The sequence below is a fragment of the Alexandromys fortis genome, unplaced genomic scaffold, assembly GCF_014885135.2.
Source record: "Alexandromys fortis isolate MF-2015 unplaced genomic scaffold, M_Fortis_MF-2015_v1.1 scaffold_155, whole genome shotgun sequence".
Taxonomy (NCBI): domain Eukaryota; kingdom Metazoa; phylum Chordata; class Mammalia; order Rodentia; family Cricetidae; genus Alexandromys; species Alexandromys fortis.
The window spans coordinates 2,760,548-2,780,190 of NW_026068052.1; the positions used below are offsets into that span (position 1 = coordinate 2,760,548).

The following is a 19,643-nucleotide window of genomic DNA, read 5'->3' on the forward strand; positions in this document are numbered from 1 at the left end:
AAGGTTTGCCCAGGGAGGTATCTTTGACTATAAAAGGCCCTGAATAAAACTGCAGTGAGAAGAGCTCCCGTGTCGCGCGTCATCCTTGCGGGTTGAGGGTGGTCGTGACAAGACACCCCAATGCTTTGCGGCCTCAAGGCACCCAGCCCTCATTAGGGTGTCATGTATGTGGCACAGGACCCCTCCCAAGCCTCTGAGGACTGCATCCCTACTGCTTTTGCTTTGCCCAAGCTGCATAGGAGTGGAAAGGAGGAGACCTGAGCCCGGAACACCCCTCCTTAGAGCTATTTATGGACTCCTGAGGTCATGGTGCAGGCTGGTACTCAAATCCAGGACCCTGGCCTAAGCATAGGATGGAGTTTGTAGTTTGTGTCTGAGTCTGGGCTTCTCCAGATTCTGCCTGCCTTCCCAATCCTCTTCCCAAGACAAGAGGTCTTCCCTTTCCCCCATGGTGTTACCCCAAGTCCTGACACCATGTGTTGGTATCAGCAGAATGCAAGGAAAATGCTCACAATCTGTGACCTATGGGTATGGTTGCAACCCCAGGCCCCAGCCCATTGTCTCAGCAAAAAAAAAAAACAAAAACAAAAACATCCACAGAGGCAGTGCACATCTCCAGTCATGCTTTATTGTTCTGCAGAGGGAACTGCTGTGGCCTGCTTGCTCTTCACCTCTCATCTCTCATTAGAACAGAAGTGTCGTAGCCCAGGCCCTCCAGGTCCTGCTCCCACCCAGAGATTATAATGTACTCAAGAGGGAGTTGTTGTGTGTGCATGCAGATATGTGTGTATATGTATTAATATATACATATGTATATATACACATACACATATATATTCTGGCTGTACAGTATTTATAGGTACAGAGAAAAACAAGATAAACATTACAATGATAGCTGCAACCCAGCACAATCCAGTTTCCTTAGCAAAAGACAAAGAAAGCACCACTTGTCCTCCGAATGGTTGCTAGATTTCTGTCTGAACAAACATAGCCACTGGGTGGGATAGATTGGGCTGGAATCAGGGCCTGGATGGCTAAGGTTAGAAGCCCTTTGTGTTTGTTCAGGGTGTTTGATTTAGGTCAGGATAGTTCTTATAGACCACCCACCATGGGCAAAAGCATGAAGATACATCTGTACATCTTGCTGCCACTGTCAGCTTTGGCCTGGCCTGTGTCGTGGGAATGACCTAATTTATCTGTAGCTATGGCCATGAGTGGCCAAAGGCTGCCCACAACTCTAGGGAGTAACAAAGCAAGTGTGGACCAAAGCAAGGGAGTATGGTTAATTGGTGTCTTGGGGATTGAGAAAGAAAGGTTCTCCACCCTTATATCCCAAGCTATCCCAATTCGTCATGTTACCTACCTAGTATGGGCCCATAGGGCCATCCTCAACCTGTCTCATAAGTCAGCATCATGTTTACAGAAATAAAGTGGATTGTGATCATTGGTGCTTTTCTGTGCTGTACCCCAGCCGTTGCTCCAGACCTGTATTCAGGGTCAATGTTGGCCCCAAAGGCAGGATCAGAACCTCCTATCCAAACTCAAAAGAACCCTAGCAGCAAGCAAGATGGCTTGCCTTCTTGGTATGCAGAGAGCCCAGGTTGCACAATGCTCTCCACCTTTTTCCCCTTGTCAGTAGGTAGCTGCTGGAGATCAAGATACAGCAGGGTCTTCTTGGTCAGGTGGGCAGCAGCAGTCTTCTTGCTTTGGTGAGAACAGAATGCAGTGTGGGGGGTGAAGGGAGGTGGAGAGAGGCCACCTACACTCTCTTCTCTTGTGTATGTGCAGACTAGCATTAGGATGTAAGCTGACAGGCAGATGGCCACCTGGCCTGGCTCTGTCCCTAGGGGTGTCTCAGTTCTTCTTCCCATTCATTTCTTTGGTAGCAGAGGCCTAGGCAACACCATTCTAAGGCTCACAACTTGGTTTCAGGGCCAGCTGCCTGAAGTGTGGGGAAAGAGTCCCGGATCTTTGCCACTTCCATGGCACACAAGTGCCCAAAGACTTTGTTGTACCAGTCAGGAGAACGGCCCCTGGGGAGGAAGAGGTAGGCAGACATGAGAAATTGGGTTTCCACTGGGGCCTTTGTCAGGGAGAAGGAAGAAAGGAACTCTCTTTCACAATGGGGCTCACTGACATAGGGCAGAGGCAAGGGATGGACTCAGGGCCAAGAGTGTGAGGCAAACAGCCCAAGTCTGGTACCTGAGGTCAGCGCGGCAGATATGAGTGAGGCGAGAGCGGCCAAGGCCACAGGGCTCCATGAGGTACTGGGAAGTAAGCATGAGGGCCCGCACTCCAGACTCTGGCACGGGTTGCTCAGGATCCAGGGACTGGGAGACAAGGAGGCATCCACCACGAGGCAGGTCTGAGCGCCACATCCTGGAACACGGACAGCCAGACCTCATGTTCAGATCCTTGCTGCTGGCTCCTGCCCCACCTTTCTGGTCCCTGAAGCACAGCAGGGTGGTAGCAGTAGCCCCTCACCTTAGCACCACAAAGTCACGGCAAGGATGGGGTGCCATGCTGTCAGTGACGTAGTGGTACAGCTCCACCCCTGGCATCAGGGCTTCCAGCACCTGGGCCCGCAGTAGGTCCTCATCCCACAGGGCCCGCTCTCGCAGGACACGATGCAGCACCACAGCTGGAGGGGCAGCCACTTCTGTGGATGCCTTCCACATCCGCAGGGGGTGCCCGTCTGGTGCCTACAAGCCAAAGGGATGAGGTTAAGAACACTAGCAAGGGGAGAGCACTCCAAATTCATGCCAGGCCAGGTCTCAGGCTAAAGAGCCTAGAACTCCCTTCCTGTGGCTACTAGGCCCCTCTGATGAACAGCTCTAGATTCCGATAAACAGGTAGACATCCCTGTTTCTCTGTCCTTCTCACATGTCTGCTCTTCAGCCTGCTCTAGAGCAAAAGGCAACGATGGATCCCACACATTTAGACGCTTGCTGGGTCTATGACAATGGGCACAGCATGTGATATTTTTGGATGCAGGAAGAGAGGGGTGATTTTGCATGTGCCATACTCTTTGCCAGCTCCCTACCTTGACCCCATGGTGAAGATTAGTCATGATCATTCTATCACAGATTAACATCCCAGAAAGAGCAAGGCTACTAACAGAGGGGCACTGTTAGGAGCCACCTCCAGCTCTGACCATGACTAAATGTGGCCTGGGAGAGGTCTTAGTTGGGAATAAGTCAGTCCAGATAGCAGGACAGCACAAACAGAAACAGAACAGAAAGTGGAGGTATCACAAGGGGTGTTGCCTGTTCAGGGCCAAAGGAAACCCAGGCATTTCAGGGAGCTATCATGGTGGTACTGAGTCTGAAGTAGAACTGTGGAAGAGAACTCAGGAAGGCGTCCACAGAGGGATGTACTGGACTCATATGGTTTCTGACTCCTTCAGACACTTGTGCAGCTGGCTGCCATCTTCCAAGTACCAGGCACAGGCCCGGTAAGGTTGACTGAGCAACTCTCTCGGGCAGACCCAGGGCTCTCTCCCAGCCTACAAACAAGATGAAGAGTGGGGTGCTCACCTTCCTACAAGCCAGCTCTGTGTGCTGGGGCCCTGGCACATTGGTCCAACCCTTGAAGCGTTCTGCAGCATCCCGAAGCAGCTCCTGCACACTCTCCTCCATGTAAAGGCTGAGACTCACCCCAGCAGCCTGTGCCTGCCTGAGCTCAGCCAGGGCTGGTCCAGGGGGGCTGAGTTCAGCTGCACTATATGAACCACACAGTTGCACCACCATATCCTGGGGCACCTGGAAGGGCACACACACACTGACACACTGAGTGGGTGCTGTGGAGAGCAGGGCACCCCACACAAGTGTCAGTGTTAAGGAGACAGTAGAGAGGCATGGCTATGGCCCTGCAGTGGGACAGATAAGAAACTGATGAAGAAGGGTCACGAATTAGAGCCTAGCGGCATGTAACAAGCTGGGCCTCTTGCCTGACTTGGAGGCTGTGATGGCTGATCTTGCTTGTCAAGTTGACTAAAACTGGAATCAACTAAAAATCAAGCAGCTGGGCACACTTGTGGAGGATTTGCTTTACTAGATCCTTTGAGGTGGGAAGACCCACACTAAATTGAGGCCATTTGAGGCCGGAACACCCACCCTAAATCTGAGCCACACCTTCTGGTGGTAGCCCACATGAAAGGACATGTTAGAAAGCCTTTTGCTTTTACACTGCTTGCCCTCACTCTTGCTGGCAAGTTTATCTCTCCTGCTGCTGAGGCATCCCTTCCCTGGTATTAGAACCTATTTTAGGATTCCAACAGAGATCAAAAACCAGCCTCATGGATGAACAACTACTATGACCTTTCTACTGGGAGGCAGCCATTGTTGGACTAGTCTGACCACGGCCTGTAAACCATTCTAATAAGCCACACGCACACACGTGCACACACACATCCATTCTATCAGTTCTGTTCATGTAGGCAAGTGGCTCTCAACCTTTCTAATGATGCAACTCTTCAATACAGTTCCTCATGCTGTGGTGACCCCCAACCACAAAAATTATTTTCATTGCTACTTCGAAACTGCAATTTTGCTACTGTTATGAATCGTAATGCAAATTTTTTGGAGATAGAGGTTTGCCAGAAGGGTTGCAACCCACAGGTTGAGAACCTGATACAGGGTCCAAAGGTCAGGGCTGATAATTCTCACAATCAGGTGCCATGGCCTTGCCAGACTCACCTGGAAAAGTTTCTTGCAGTCACTGATCATGTGTGACAGGCCCTGGGTGGCAGCCATGTTCTCACTCAAGTCCCTGGGGCCCGGCCGACCAACCAGGCTGCGTTTGCTTTTGATCCTGGAGGGAGAAAGGGAAAGAGCAGGGCACCAGACGAGTGAGAACTGCTTCTCAATAAAGTCACCTGGTGTCCTTTAGACATGGCATGCTTCACAGTGGCAAAGGCTAAAACCCCTTGGTACAAGGGTAGGAATAGCACTGATAGCTCCCCAGGCTGAACGTTCTGGGAAGCCAAATTCGGGACTGGTGTCTGCATGCGCTACCCGGCTCACCTGGGAGAAGGGCTATCCTTCTTGGAGACATTGAGGTGGAAGATGGAGGGTGCCAGGCACACTGCTAGGTTGCCAGCTGTCATCTGGTTTTCCTCTGCAGAGGCAATGTCACTTAGGAAGTAGAGCAGGGTCTGCAGCACTTCTCGGTTCTCATCGGGGAGCAGCAAGGTGGCAGCTTGTGCCGCTGCCAGCCACTGTTCTTTGGGGAGGACTGCAGGACATGAAGGTCAGAAGGGCCTTCTTTATTTCTCCAGAAGCACCAGCAGCAAGCTTCTTGTTTTCCAGAATGTACAAGGCCCGACAGTCTCCAAAGGAAAGGATCAGGATGGGCTCTGGTGACTAGCTCAAGCACTGCTCTGATATTCAGGGCAACCTTTTGGAAGGTCTACCTCAGGGCCTCAGTCTACCCTACCAAAAATGGGTTTGAGAGGGAGTAGAATGTGGTCCCTTCACCAAGCATCTTTTCAAATTCAGAGAGTGAATGTTCCCATGAGCTCACATGGCCAGCTGCCAGGTTTGCTTCCCAGAAGCCCTCTGGATCAGGCAGGCTGAGTGTGGGGCAGGTTAATAAAGAGGGGTAAGGGGACTTACGCTGATAGATCTGTAGGAAAGTGGTGGTGAGCTTGCTGGTGAAAATGGGCTCAGGAAGATCCCGGAAATACTGCTTCAGTAGGTCAGCCACGTCATAGGCCGACTGGCCCTCATAACAGACGTTATCAGGGGAGGTCTCATTCATTTGGCGTAGGCTCTGGATCCTGGACTTGACCCCAGACTTGCGGAAGATGCCCACCTGACCCATTGGAAGGAAGGAATAATATGATATGCAGAGGAGAAGAAAGACTATGAGGGCTGCCCAGGACTGAGGTGGCAGGAACATAGGCCATCTTGGAGACCAGGGAGCCTGGCAGGCTTCCCGATGGGCTCAGCAAGTCCAGAGAGAAAGTTGTTTACAGCCTGGTGCCAAAGAGAAAGATAGCTGTCATGGGGATGAGGATGAACAGGTGGCCTTAGGCTAAGGCAGGTCCTGAGACTAGGGGGACTGCAAAGCCGGGGGCAGGAAGAAGCTGCCCCCAAAGTGGGCAAAAGGCTCCAGCCATAATGAAAGGAAGGGAGCTTTGGCATCATCCCTGCTGAGCCTTGCGAGGGAAGGAAAGGTTTCTGGAGAGTAGTCCAACCCAAGAGGGATGGCAGAGCAGTCAGCCTGGGGCCTTGTCACCTCCCAACACCACTTCTCTGCAGGCTTCCTGAGGACTACTCACCTGATCTAGGCACTGGCTCCGTAGGTAGCGCATGGCTTGCTGGATGCTTTGGGGCAGAGGCTGGCCAGTGCGCTGTACATGAATGAGGGGTGGTACTCCAAATACATGGTGCCCCCGGTAGTCTGGGGTCTTATTCCTTTTCATAAACTTGGGCATTGACCTGTTTGGGGGTTAACAAGCCATCAGGAAGAGAGATCTCAGTTGGAAGGCTATCAATCATCTAGAAATGAGAGGAGTAGCGAACACAGTGTGTCCTCAGAAGCCACATGGACAAAGGTTCCCTCACCGATAATTCATGTGGCCAGCGGTAGGTATTGAACTTAGAGGAAGAGCCGCTAGGAAGGGAAAGTATACCTACTAAGTCAGAGAGGCCTTCCTAGAGGAGGTGGTAAGTCAGCTGACTCCTGACAGAGTGGTGTTGTCCACGGAAGCAATAAGGCAAAGGCAGAGGACAGCAAGTGCAAAGGCAAAAACGCTCAGAGAAGAGCGACGAGTCCCACAGGCCATCCTGACTCTGCTTGGAAAAGGCTGACAAAAGAGCCAGAAGAATGGGGCCACCCCAGGACATGAAAGGATCATGAGAGAAAGGAATTGACACTGGGAAGCCATGAGGCTGTTTATTTACTCAATACACGACCACCAAAGTGTACTTTAGGACAATCTCACTGATGGTGCATGGAGGCTGGGATGGAGAAAGGACAGCTGGAAGACCTGGGGATTTCCAGACCACATCTATCCTTACCCGACCCTTTCAGCCTCCTGGAACAGTATCATTCCACTGGCCTGTGCGCTCAGCCTGCTGGTCTATCCTGCCTCTGGGCTGTGATCCCAGGACATAGAGCCTAGGAAAGTCCATAGTTTCTGTCCTGCATGGCTCAGGAGACACTCACCAGACCCAGGCCTGTTTGTGGGGCACAGTGTACTTCTCCATGAAGCCAGTGAGCCGCAGCAGCGAGCCCTTGTGAAGCAGGTTGATCTGGCCTGCAAACTGCCGGTTGATCTCCAGAGACTCTGAGTTGAGGCTGGGGCGGTGGGAGTTCTGGAAGCTGTGCCAGCGGAGTTTCCTGAAGTGAGAGGGGCAAAGAGCATCAGAGACACAGTTTTGCTAACCCTTAGAAAAGGCCATGTCCTTTTGGCTCCTTTTTTTTTTTAATCTCCCCAAGGAAAGGAAGTACAGGGAGGCGGAGACACATTGAGTACTACTATGGGGCCTTGGGATGGCAAAAGTTTGCTCTCAGCTTTTATGTCATCTAGGGTTCAAGAAGCTCTCATGGAGGATGGCACCAAGCTTAGACCCATTTAGTCCCCTAAAGGCAGTACTGGTCTCTATCTGTTCTAAGGCTACTGTGGCAAGAAACACTCTTCATCAAAACTGAGACCAAGAGGCCATCTCTAACACCCCTGTTGCTAAGATGAGGAGAGCAAGGCCAGAAGAGGCAGCATTTCCTCAAGGCCACACTATGGTTAGATCCTGTACTGAGCATTCAGGGCTCCACATTCTTAAGCTCTGTCTCCTTTTCTCTTGGGACAGGCTGCCTGGAAATGATCTCCTGACCACCCCCCACACACACCAGAACTTTCCCCTGGGCTTTATGACTAGGACAGATAGAAGGCAGAGACTGAGAAGGGACTCCACCCCCATCCCTACTACCCCAAACTCCCACCTGCATGGTCTGGTAAGTGAGGCCCCAACACCTGAATCACGTCGCTCGCGGGGCACTGATGCTTGGAGTCCTGCCTGGGCTTCTGCAGCCTCGACCTCATTCACGGAGTTGCCACTGCTGTCAAGTTCACTGGAGGAAACAGCAGTGTCAGAAATGGAGTGTCCTTCTTCCACAGACAGGCTGGAGGCAGAAGCAGGCTCGGCAGCCAAGTTTGCTTCTCGCTCATGGTCCTGGGCCTGGGCTGGAGCCGTAGCCTCAGCCTGTACCAATGGCTCTACCACAGCAGGGGCCTGAGCCAGTATTATCAGTGGGACTTCCTCCTTGGCTTGGGGTGGAAACTCTCTGAGGACTTGAGACTCTGCCTGGGCTAGATCTTCATCCTGGCCTTCCACCTCAGCTGTGGCTATTTCAATGGATGAAGCAGCTTCCTCCTCTTCCTCCTCTTCCTCTTCCTTATCTCCAGGCCTCAGGTCCGGGTACATGGTCTGAGACCAGAGCTCTACCCGTTGCTGCAGCCCCCACACATGCTCCAGGATGTCATCGAGATGGGCATAGCTGCCTTCGCCCTCCTCATCTCCAGCCTCAGCCTCGGCCTGGAAAGGCTCAGCTGGGTACAGCTCAGGCAAGTTGTCGTAAGTGCTGGCATGGCTGCCTGTGGAACCACAGGAACCCCGGCGCCCTTCATAGCCCCAGCACCTACCTGGCTTCCAATCTGCCAGGTGATGGCCATCATCTGGACAAAGACTTTCAATGGACAGAGAACGAGGGAATGTGCCTGGTTTATGGTCTCCAGGCACATGCACCAGGCAGTCACGCCGGCGAACGGGTTGAGGATGCCGGAATGTGGCTATGGGCCAAACCTCCCAGGCCTTCTGCGTCTCACCCTCTCTGCCCCGGGCTGAAGTAGCGGCCCTGTTCTTGGCCCTGTAAAATCCAGCTGAGAGAAAGCCACGGCAACTGCGGAAAGATGAAGCCTTGGTGGCTTTTTCCGAGGTGGCCAGGCGTTGCTCAGGCTCTGTTTGCCGATTGTCACCCTTTTCCTTCCTCCTTAGAGATTCAAGGTGCTTGAGGAAGCTTCTAGAATAATGCTTCTTTACTTTGTCTTGAGCAGCCTCCTGGCCCTGGGTGGGACTAAGGAAGGGCTGGTTACTTGGGATAGGGACACGATCTAGCAAGGCCAGGTCTGCTGACTCTGGTGAGAGGCTCACAGAGATGGCCGGCAGGGAGGCGGCACTGAGCTCAGTGAGGACACTTTCACAGCTTGAGGTCCCCAGAAGGCTAGGGCTTGGTGGGGCCAGCAGGGCAGAAGAGCCCATGGGGGACCCACATTTGCTTTCCTGCTCAAAGGCCCAGTGGCTGCTGATGGTGCACTGTTCTTCCTCTTCGGAGTCTTCATCCTGGGGAGGCATCAAAGGGAGGGGTCACAAAAGCCCGACAGACAAGTACCAGCTTGTGCCTTACTCTGCTTCCAAATGCTCTAGGGTGGAGCAGGGTGAAGAGCTTTGCTTTCTGGGAGAGGGCCTGGCCTGCGAATGGAAAGCTGGCTCTAGGAGTGTTGTAGGAAACCAGGACTCACAGCCAGTCTGGATGTATGATGATGGTCATCTAACCCGCTACCGCCATTTCACAGACAGGAAATCCCACAAACCAGAAGCTATGTGCCCAGCATTATGTACTGTCATGGTTATGTCGGTGGCAGAGATTCTTAACTATTTAGAGGCTGTAGGCTTAGATTAAAATTATGCTCTCTAAAAACTGGAGAGGATTTTAGATGTTCTGATCCATTTTCTCCTTGGCAAGGTGAGGAAACTGAGACACAGACAGGGCACTCAGTAGTCAGTGACAGAAATGCCCCCAGGCCAGGGATCTGTCAGTGTGGCTACCCTACCTGAATGCAGGCCTCTGGTGGGGAAAGCTCCAGAGGACACCAACAGTACTTGTCCCCAGGAAACAATGAAGCCATGAGGCTTACTTTTAAGGCCATGTACAGACAGAGGCCTTATGGCTTCTATAAGAAATGGACAAATTGGAAAGGCTTTAAACAGGTATGAATCCAGTCCCCTAACTCATTGTAGTGATGGAGAAAATGAGGCTATGGACCAAGGAAGTAAGATCTTAGGTGGTAAGGCTGTGGTGACCCTGACTTCTAAGACCATAGAGGCCATGATCTTTCTGCCCCATTACCCAGTCTCTTCTCCCATTCAAGGAATTTTAGCCATGACAAACAGAACAGCAGTGGTTTTCTCTTAAGTGAGTGCATTTCTCTAAGGAATGCCATCACTGGGTCATGTGACTGACAAAAACCGAAGGGAGTGGTGGTTTGAATAGGGGTAGGGTCAGGTATGAGCCAGGGTGCTTGTTCCTACATGCTCCTATAGGGGAAGCTCCTTAAAACCCTAAGTGAGCTCATAGGGCCTGCAGTATAGGAAATCCCTTCGTCTCCACCCCCATGCTAGAGACCCCAAACTCCTTGGATAAGGGAGTTTGTTCACAAATGCATGTTCTGGGATTTTCCCAGGTGCTGGGAGACCACAGACCTCGCCCTTTGCCAGGATTCACCTGTTTGCATTGAAAATGAACCTCGAGCTTCATCGAAGCACAGTTGTTCAAGGTCATCAGCCTCCTGCAACACAAAGTAGGTGTTCACCCAAGGTTCCTAATTCCCCAGAGGATGGCACTTTCAAGATGTCATCCACCATTTCCCATGGTCTTCAGCATGGTGCTGGGGAGATTAAAGCACTGTCCTCCAGGTACTGATAGATATAGAAACAAACCACTGCAGGTGCGATCAGTTGGAGAAAAGAGCATGCGGAAGGCACAGAGACACACCGAGGATGAGACCAGTAACTTTCAGGATGAGATGCAGTACAGTCAAAGAAGGCTTCCTGGAAAGCAGAGGGGCATTCTGAGGATAAGAGAAGCAGGGCAGCGATTCTAGACTTCTACAGGAGCCTGTCACAAGGTAAAGAAGGGCACAGTCGGTCAACAAAGAAACTAGTGGGAGAGGATGTGATCAAAGGTAAAGGAGGGCAAAAGAAGGATGGCAAATGCCATGCTGAAAAGGTTTTGTACTTTTGCATATAGGCAGTGGCAGATTTTAAAGAGGGGAAAGTACCCACCTGGAGTTTTAAAAAACTGATTCTGGTGGCTATAGGGAGAATAGCTTTGTATGGGAGGAGGAGCAGAATACAGAGGCTAGCTGGCAAGGTGACTTTAATAGATTTAAGGAGAAATCATGATTTAGCCTTAGGAAACATCAGAACTGGTTTAAGTAGAAAGAGACTGAAACCAAAGCATGCTTTGAGGAATTTGAGTCAAGACCTGATCTGGATCTTCTAGTTACAGTGACAGGGGAAGAGGAAAGTTTGAGAGACACAGTAATCACAATGAGCAATAGATTGCAGAAAATGAGCCCCATGGATAAACTATGCTCCCTATAATAGAAGGTACAAAGAGGTTGTCATTTCCACGAAGAAGCACAAATCTGTTACCAAGGCTTCTTAGGCCTGGCCCTCAATCCCCTACCTGCACAGGGCCCCCAGAGAGTCCTGGTCCAGAAAACTGTAGTCCTTCTTCACAGAGCCAATATCCAGGGGGAACACACCCTCTGTGTGGGGGAAAGAAGCAAAGATGAGTCTGGAAGGGGATCAGAAATGACCCCAGATACCCTTCAACTGCATTGGGTTGGGGTGAGGAAGAAAGGAAGCAAGAAGGCAAGGGCCAAAGCAAAAGGGAAAGCTAGGAATAAAACAGAGGTGGTAGGGTTTGGCTCTTAAGGTTTCTCTAATCCTTAGACCTTAGACCCACAGGGATCACATACCAGATATTTACATTATGAATCATAGTTACAGTTAGGAAGTAGCAATGAAATAATTTTATAGTCAGGGGTCATCACAGCATGAGGAACTGTATTAAAGGGTCACGGCATTATAAAGATTGAGAACCACTCAGAACTTGAGACCCATGCCTAACAGTCTAAGGCATGGGTTGAAGGCTTAAGTCTCCAGGGGCAGGTGCCCAGAATGTGGTGAAGCCTTTAGGAAGGAGGGCCCAGGGGAAGGAGCTAAAACATTGAATGGGTAATAGAATTTCCCTCCTATCCACACTATCCCTCCTAGCCCTCCCTTCTTAGCCCACCATGAGGGATGAAGCTTTCCTCCACTCTGCATTTCCACCATGACATTCTATCTGGCCACAGGCCCAAAGCAACAGAACCAAGCAACCATGGATGAAAACCATAAGGCCCAATAAACTGCCCCTCTTTCTAAGTTGCTTGTCTCAGTGCCTTAGTTAGGGTTTCTATTGCTGTGAAGAGACACCATGACCAAAGCAACTCTTATATAGGAAAGCATTTAATGGGTGGCTTACAGTTTCAGAGGTTTGGTCCATTATCATCATGGTGGACATGTAGACATGCAGGCAGATATGGTGCTGGAGAAGGAGACGAGAGTTCTACGGCCCGCCGTTCCTATTACTACATTCTATATCTTGCAGGCGACAGGAAATGAACTAAGATACTGGACACAGCTTGAGCATATATAAGACCTCAAAGCCTGCCTCCGCCGTGACTCACTTCCTCCAACAAGGCTATACCTACTCCAACAAAGTCACACCTCCTAATAGTGCCTCTCCCTGTGAGCTTATGGGAGCCAATTGCATTCAAACTGCCACACTCAGGTATTGTGTGACACGGAAAGAAGGCTAATGAGCCCAGGGGAACCTAGGGAGGTCAGAGTTGGTAATTAAGGGAAAAGTCAGAGAAGTCTAGGAGGTCTGAGCTGAAATGAACCATGTAAAGTATGTCCAGGCCCAGACAACAGGCCTGAGCTTTTCCATGACTGTCAACATGCACCTTGAGCTCTTCTCTTTCATTTGAATTCTGGACTTTCAGACAGGCGATCTCCTGCAGGTCCAAGGCAAATTATGGGGTGCAGGGGGGAACAAGGTCAGAGGGAAAAGCATGTAGCTATACAGTGTCTGTCCAAAGCAGTGGGAGCCATCTCCCCAGGACTCAGGGAAAGGAAAGCAAAAAGGAAGACACGTGGAGAGAGGGGAGAAAGCTCAAGCCATTCACACATCCGCTCATTCAACTGAAGCTGATGCCAGTTCATGCCAGGTACTGTGCAAGGTAGTAGTGAAGGACACAAAACTGGGGTCCCTACCTTCAAGGAATTGACACTCACACAGGTAACAGGCAGCAAGCAATACACAAACCACAGATAACACAAACACCGTAACAAACCTGATCCAGGGTGACAGAGTAAATAAAGCTGGGGCAGGAATGGCTACTTGATGAGATGGAGTCAGACCAGGCCTTTCTGGGGGAGATTTCTGAGACAGAATGCCTAAAGGCTGAGAAAAAGCTGGCTAAGCAGAGAAACTAGAACAAGTTTCAGCCAGAAATAACACAAATACCAAGGTTCTGATGAGGGAGAGACCAGGGAGGGAGCAGGGAGTAGACAGGAGCCAATGGTGTCACCAATCAAGGAGAGCAGTGGTCAGGCAGGGTGCAATATTGATTGGTCTCTCCCTCATCAGAGCACATGAGCCACGTGGTCTCAGGCTGTGGTCGACAGGTCTGGGGCACTGAAAGCGAAGCATGGAGTTCAAAGAAGGATCCTGGTGCGTTATTCCAGGTGAGCAGTGGTGGAGCGCAGCAGGCCTGGGAGTGGAGGTGTTAGGGAATGCATTCACTTTGGAAGAAGAAAAGACTAGCAGGACATCCAGCCACGGGGAAGAAGGGAATTCAAGGGTAACTCCTGGCTATATAGAACCTGAGCAACAGAGTGGACAGAGTTGTTTTAGGCAGATTTCAGAGGTACCTGCTAGACCGCAGCATAAAGACATTGAGTTGGTGATGGAGGAAGGTCATTGGTTAAGTAATAAAGAAACTGCTTGGCCTCATAGGTTAAAACATAGGTGGGAGGAGTAAACAGAACAGAATGCTGGGAGGAAGAGGAATCGAGCTCAGAGGCCATGCTCCCCTCTCCCGGGCATACGCTACGAAGCTCTGACCCAGAATGGACGTAGGCTAGAATCTTCCCAGTAAGCGCACCTTGGGGTGCTACACACATTATTAGAAATGGGCTAGTCCAGGTGGGAGAGTTAGCCGAGAAGAGGCTATATATAATGGGCCAAGCAGTGTTTAAACGAATACAGTTTGTGTGTTGTTATTTCGGGTAAAGCTAGCCGGTGGCGGGAGCTGGGTGGCAGAATGCAACCCGCAGCTCCTTTCAACAAGTTGGTGGCTGATTAGATGAACCCATTCAGACCCATTCAGAGCTGTCACAGAAAAGATGAATGAGCATCTTCAAGAAAATAAATGCAGAGAAAGCAAAGGGTCTAGACTGAGCCCTGGAATACCCTAATATTTAGATGCCAGTTAGAGGAAGCAGAGTCAGCAAATAGAGGGCAGCAGCCAGAGATGAAGAGGCAGGCGGAGGTATTTCAGAAGAAGAAAGGGAGTGGCTACCAGTGCTGAATACTATGGAGAGAAAAGAGTAAAATGAGGGTTGGGAAGTGGCCATGGAGGTCATGGGTGAGCCTGACAGGATGAAGTAGGAGTGAAGCCAGGGTGCATCAGGAGTATGTGAACACAACAGGGGACGAGGGAGCAAGCATCAAGAACAAAACCCAGAAAAACGAAGAGAAATGAAGAAAAACAGAAATGAGGTTATTGCCGTGGGCAAAGTGGGGTCCCACATGAGCCACAAGGATGCACAATTCCTCCTTCCCATTGTCACCAGGGTACACACAGTGAGCCGCTAAGACACAAGTGGCACCAGAACTGGAAGCTGATGAGAGCACTCCCCTAAAGGTCCCGAGCTTCAGGAGTGCAGTCCCTGCACAGCTGATGGGGATCGGGAGACACAGGGGTTTTGTGTGGCTGCACTGAGCATGTATTCTACCCAGTTTGCAGATGAAGAACTGTAGGAGAAAGCGAGTTTTGGAATAGGATAGGGAGAACAACTAAGCTTTACCTTCAAAAAGCTGAGCATACTGAGGGAATCCTGTTGCCCGAAGCCATTCACATGCTTTTTTGGCTTCCGCTTCTAAAACAGAACAGAGGAAAAGAAACAAGCAGAGTTAATCCCAGCACTTGAGAGGCAGACACAGGCGGATCTCTGTGAGTTTGTGGACAGCCTGGTATACAAAGTGAACTCCAGGGGAAAAAAAGAATAGCATGATACTGGGGGAATACTGCCTCACATCCTGTAGGCAAGCATACCTAGCTCTGATGGTTCAGGAACTGCAAGGAAGACACAATGCACCTGGCCAAAGCGCACCCTCTGCTCCCTTGATTCCACTTCCTGTGTCAACCATAGCTTTCCTGAACCTCATTCCTGGCCTGTTGCAAATCCCTCCTACGCTTTCCATCCATGTCCTAGCCCAAAACACACCACCACCATCAGCTGCTAGAACTGCCAGTCTTCCAGGCCCTGGGGAGAGCATCCTAGTTCAGCTAGGAGATATGAGATGTCCGACAGTACTTTCTAATTCCTTTTTCCGCTAGCATGGCTACCATCGCCCAACCCGCTGAGAGGCAAATCTCATTTCAGCCATAATCACCTGTGAAGAAGGTCCAACTGTTCTCACTGCAGCCTCCATATTAACAAACTCAGAAAGGAAATGACTCAAGCCAGGCACAAGACACACCTATAATCCCAGAAGTTAGGAGGTAGAGGTAGGCGGGTTGTGAATTCAAGACCAGCCTGGGTTTGAGACACGGAGAAGAAGGGAAGAAAGTGGACAGGATGGGAGAGGAGACTTGCCTGCAGTCTCACAGCTGACAGAGTGGTGATGCGGGACCTGGTCCACGTTAGGTCTGACTCTCCTCTGGCCTTCTAGCCCTTGTGACAGCAGCTGCCCCGGTTCTTTCTCTCCCCACCTACTCGTTAATGTCCAGTCCTCCTTCCGCAGGTGACTTCCCAGAACACTCCTGCCTCTCCTTATGGCCTCAAGCCTACTTGTGGAATACTCTAGTGTCGAACCTTCGGCTGTCACAGTGCTGGCCTGTGGGGTCTTGGAGAGTCTTGGAAGAGAAAGGCTTTCTCTTCTGCTCTGGGAGTACCTGACAGAGCTGGATGCAATGGACAGCCAGATCTGAGACACAGAGGAGACCCTCCTGGTCACTAGCAGCAGAGTCCTGAGACTACGCAGCAGCGGCAGCTACTTCTTCCCCATGTAGGCATTGCCAAGGTACTGCCCAGGGTGGGGGTGGGTGGGTGGGAGGGTAAAACTCTGCTAGCAGTACCTCAGCTTGTCTGACAGGGGGCGATGCAGGTCTGGTAAAAGATTCACCTCCCCAGGCCAGTGGTTCAGGACCAAAGGAAGGGGAAAGATGAAGGGACTACCCACGCCAAGTAAGGGAGCGGCTGAAACATATGGTTTGTCTGCTAGGACAGCTAAGCTGGGTACCACAACCACTTCCTTGTTCTCTGTTTTCACCATAGTCCCAAGAGAAGGCGCTTCTAGGATCTGAGCACCCTGCATTGTTTTCCTGTCATTAGGATGAAAAGAAAAATCGGAAGAACGGACAAGGTCAGACTTTCCAGAGAGGTGAGGACAAGAGACAGTGACCTATAAAGGGTAGCAAGTTTAGTATGGTCACTAGTTCTCTGCATGCCAGGAACACATTTATCTGCCTATCTATCTATCTATCTATCTATCCATCTGTATGTGCGAGTGCTTCTCACTAACCCTGCATTAATATTATTTCAAGCTATAGTGTACAAGCACACACAAAATAAAGACAGTAAGTATCCAGTGTAACCCACAATTAAATATCAGAACTGAAGTTACAATCCTGATCATTTAATTCCATGTTCCCATGATATCACATTACCAGTCCTCAGACTCCAGACAAGCAAGGAACCAGTTCTCAGTTCTGACAAATTGTTTTCTGCTCCTTCTTGTTTAGTGAAATCACAGATCTGTGTTCAAATCCTGATGTTGCCAGTCACAAACTCTGACAATGAGCAAGTTAAACATCTCTCTATTGCCTCCACTAAAAGGAGCATTAAGTAAAACGTGAGGGGAGAGAAAAGCCATTGGCACACTATGCCAAGCACTCAATAACTGTTCCCTCCCAGATCTGGTTTTGAAAATCCCAAATAAAAGAGAAAAGCCATTGGCACACTATGTCAAGCACCCAGGTCTTGTTTTGAAAGTCCAAAATAAAAGGGAGAACTGGAGAAAGTGGCCTGGCCAACCTGAGTTTCTGTGTCTGAAGGAGGAGTCCCATCACTCTCAGAATTGGAGCCAAATGGTCCAGGGGAGTGAGGTAAAGCAGCAGAGACTTTGGAGGGGCTGCAAGACAAATAAAGGAGCAAAGGAGTCTGAGGTAGGTCTCAGGACTGAATTCCTCAGCAGCCCTCCAGAGCAGGAATCCAGAGAATGTAATGGGTTATTAGTGAGCAGGATGTCAGGGACACTGACTTCTGACAATGCACCATCTCAGCAAGGCCTGGAGGCCCTGAGGCTCCTTCTCAGATGGAGCAGTCAGGGACATATGTCTTGGTGATTAAGGGGTGAACTAAAGTACTTTCTTCATCCATCTAACATGTCCCTGCCTGTCAGACTAGGCCAGAGGTGACCTCCCACCCCCACCTACATGAAAGTCAACTCACCTGAGGCTGGAACCAGCACAGCCCAGACCGAGATCTGGCTTATGTGCCCAACAGGAAGAGTGACACTGGGCAGGCTGAGGCTAGTGAGGCAGGAATGTCTGTAGCCCCTGGCCCTAACCTCTGTGTCCAGATGTGCAGATTCCAGAGAACAACCGCCAGCCATTTCAATTGTTGTATTCTGCAGCTGGTGCTCTGGCCAAAGCCAGGACAGGTCAGTAACAGAATTCAGCTGGCCAAAACTGAATTCCATCTATATGAAAGCTCAGATTCTCTCCCTGGGGAAGTGCCTAACTTATATAAGCTTCAGAGTCAGGGCACAGGAAAATGGGAAGCTCGAGAGAGGAATTGGGCTCATAGGTCAACCCACAAGTGTCCTTTACAGAGTGTCACAAAAGAAAGGGTACCACAAAGCAGTATAGCGGAAGCCTTCTGAAGCCAGTGATAATATATGCACCTCCGTGCATACAAGTCATAGCATAGATCTTCTTAGCACAGAGCATGTTTATGCAGAGGAGGGATCAAGGTGAAAAGTAGGCATCCTGTCGCTGACATTCTATGAACACTGGAAAATTTCACACACCTGATCAGGGAAAAAAAGGACCAATATCTGCCAAAGAGGATAATGCTTAACAGCAACGACTAGATTGAGGGGGAAATTCTAATCAAGACAGTTCCCTGCTTACTGCTTAAATCATTGTGGGCACCTGTCCTCCCGCTCTAAACTATGGTTGCTACATTTATACAATGGGGATCAAAATTCTTGTTAGAACAAGGCCCTCGGAATCGACTAAGCGAGGCACATACGAGCTTCCAGAAACTGAAGCAGCAAGCACAGGGCCTCCACGGGTCCGCAGTAGGTCCTCTGCATATATATTATAGCTATTAGCTTAGTATTTTTATGGGACTCCCAACTGTGAAAATGAGAGGGTCTCTAACTCTTCCTCCTGTCGGGTTGCCATGTCCAACTTCAATATGATAGGTTTTGCTTCATTTTATTATATGTTATTTTGTCATGCTTGGTTGTTATTTCTGAGTAACCTGTTCTTTTCTGATGAGAGACAGAAAGGGGGTGGATCCAGAGGGGAGGGCAGGGGAGGGGGAGGAACTGGGAGGAGTAGAGGGAGGGAAAACTGTAATCAGGATATATTGTATGAGAAAAGAATCTATTTTCAATAAAAGGAAAAAAAAGAGTCTGCTGCCAACTTCCTTGGTTACCACACGGGTGTGATCAAACCTTTGGTGGTCCTCCTCCTCCTCTCCTTCCTTCCCTCCTCTTCCTGTTTGTTTCTGCACTGGAGATAGAATCCAGGGCCTCATTTGTCCAAGCTAGGCAAGCTCTCTGCAGCTGAGCCAGACACCCACAGTCTTCCTTTGCTGGGTTTAAATGTGACAAATGAAAGTTGCCATTATACAGAGATAGTTTGGGTAAGGCTGTTTGAACTTTGTAACCTCCTGAGACTTTAAGGCTCATGGAGATGCTGTGTTCATTCCAGGGAGATGAGAAAGGAGAACTAGGAGGAAGGACATAAGGTACCAGGCCACTATGTTCCAAGAGGCAAGCAAGGCCTCACTCAGCCAACAGCATGAACCTTAGTCCAGAGATGGTACCCCTCTTCACATGTGTATCTGCCGTAAATTAAGGTCCTTCTGTTGAGATGCTCAGTAGTCTGCAAAGGAGCTGCTCAGGCTCTAGGTTCTTTTTTCTCTTTCTCAACCAAAAAAGCCCATCTCAGGCCTGGGCTCCAGGTAAGATAACGGGCCCGAGGCTGGGAACAAACAGGTGTCCCAAGGACTGACATGAAATTGTCTCTTATTAGTTACTGTTCATGGGTAGTAATGGCTGTTGGGTAGATTTCACCATCACCTTCTACTCTATGTACCCATTATCTCCTGGGAAGATGTGAAAAATGCCAGTGTCCTGACTATTTAAATTTGAATCTCTTGGGACAAAGTTGCATTTTATTTGTTTCTTTGCTTCTGGGAGCTTTGCAGGTGGTTCTAGAGTGTGGGAAAGATAAAATCTCCTGCCCTACCAGTCTTGGCCAGAGAAATACACACACACACACA

General features: G+C 50.0%; 1 protein-coding gene across 4 annotated transcripts in view; it reads right to left on the minus strand.

Moving 5' to 3' along the window:
• Positions 1-603: 603 nt before the first annotated feature.
• The window catches only part of Stard8 (StAR related lipid transfer domain containing 8), a 77,149-nt gene continuing 58,109 nt past the window's right edge, over positions 604-19,643 (minus strand). For 2 of the 4 annotated variants that reach the window (XM_050119710.1, XM_050119713.1), the window contains 13 exons: positions 14,928-14,999; positions 11,473-11,554; positions 10,507-10,570; positions 7,948-9,344; positions 7,174-7,347; positions 6,284-6,443; positions 5,616-5,814; positions 5,025-5,235; positions 4,698-4,812; positions 3,537-3,761; positions 2,485-2,702; positions 2,203-2,379; positions 604-2,033 (listed from right to left, as the gene is read on the minus strand). In XM_050119710.1, coding sequence (XP_049975667.1) covers positions 1,916-2,033; positions 2,203-2,379; positions 2,485-2,702; positions 3,537-3,761; positions 4,698-4,812; positions 5,025-5,235; positions 5,616-5,814; positions 6,284-6,443; positions 7,174-7,347; positions 7,948-9,344; positions 10,507-10,570; positions 11,473-11,554; positions 14,928-14,999 — 3,212 coding nt within the window. In that variant the 3' untranslated portion in view covers positions 604-1,915. Of the gene's footprint in view, positions 2,034-2,202; positions 2,380-2,484; positions 2,703-3,536; positions 3,762-4,697; positions 4,813-5,024; positions 5,236-5,615; positions 5,815-6,283; positions 6,444-7,173; positions 7,348-7,947; positions 9,345-10,506; positions 10,571-11,472; positions 11,555-14,927; positions 15,000-19,643 lie in introns of those variants that run through there. The other 2 variants (XM_050119711.1, XM_050119712.1) reach the window with 2 other exon arrangements.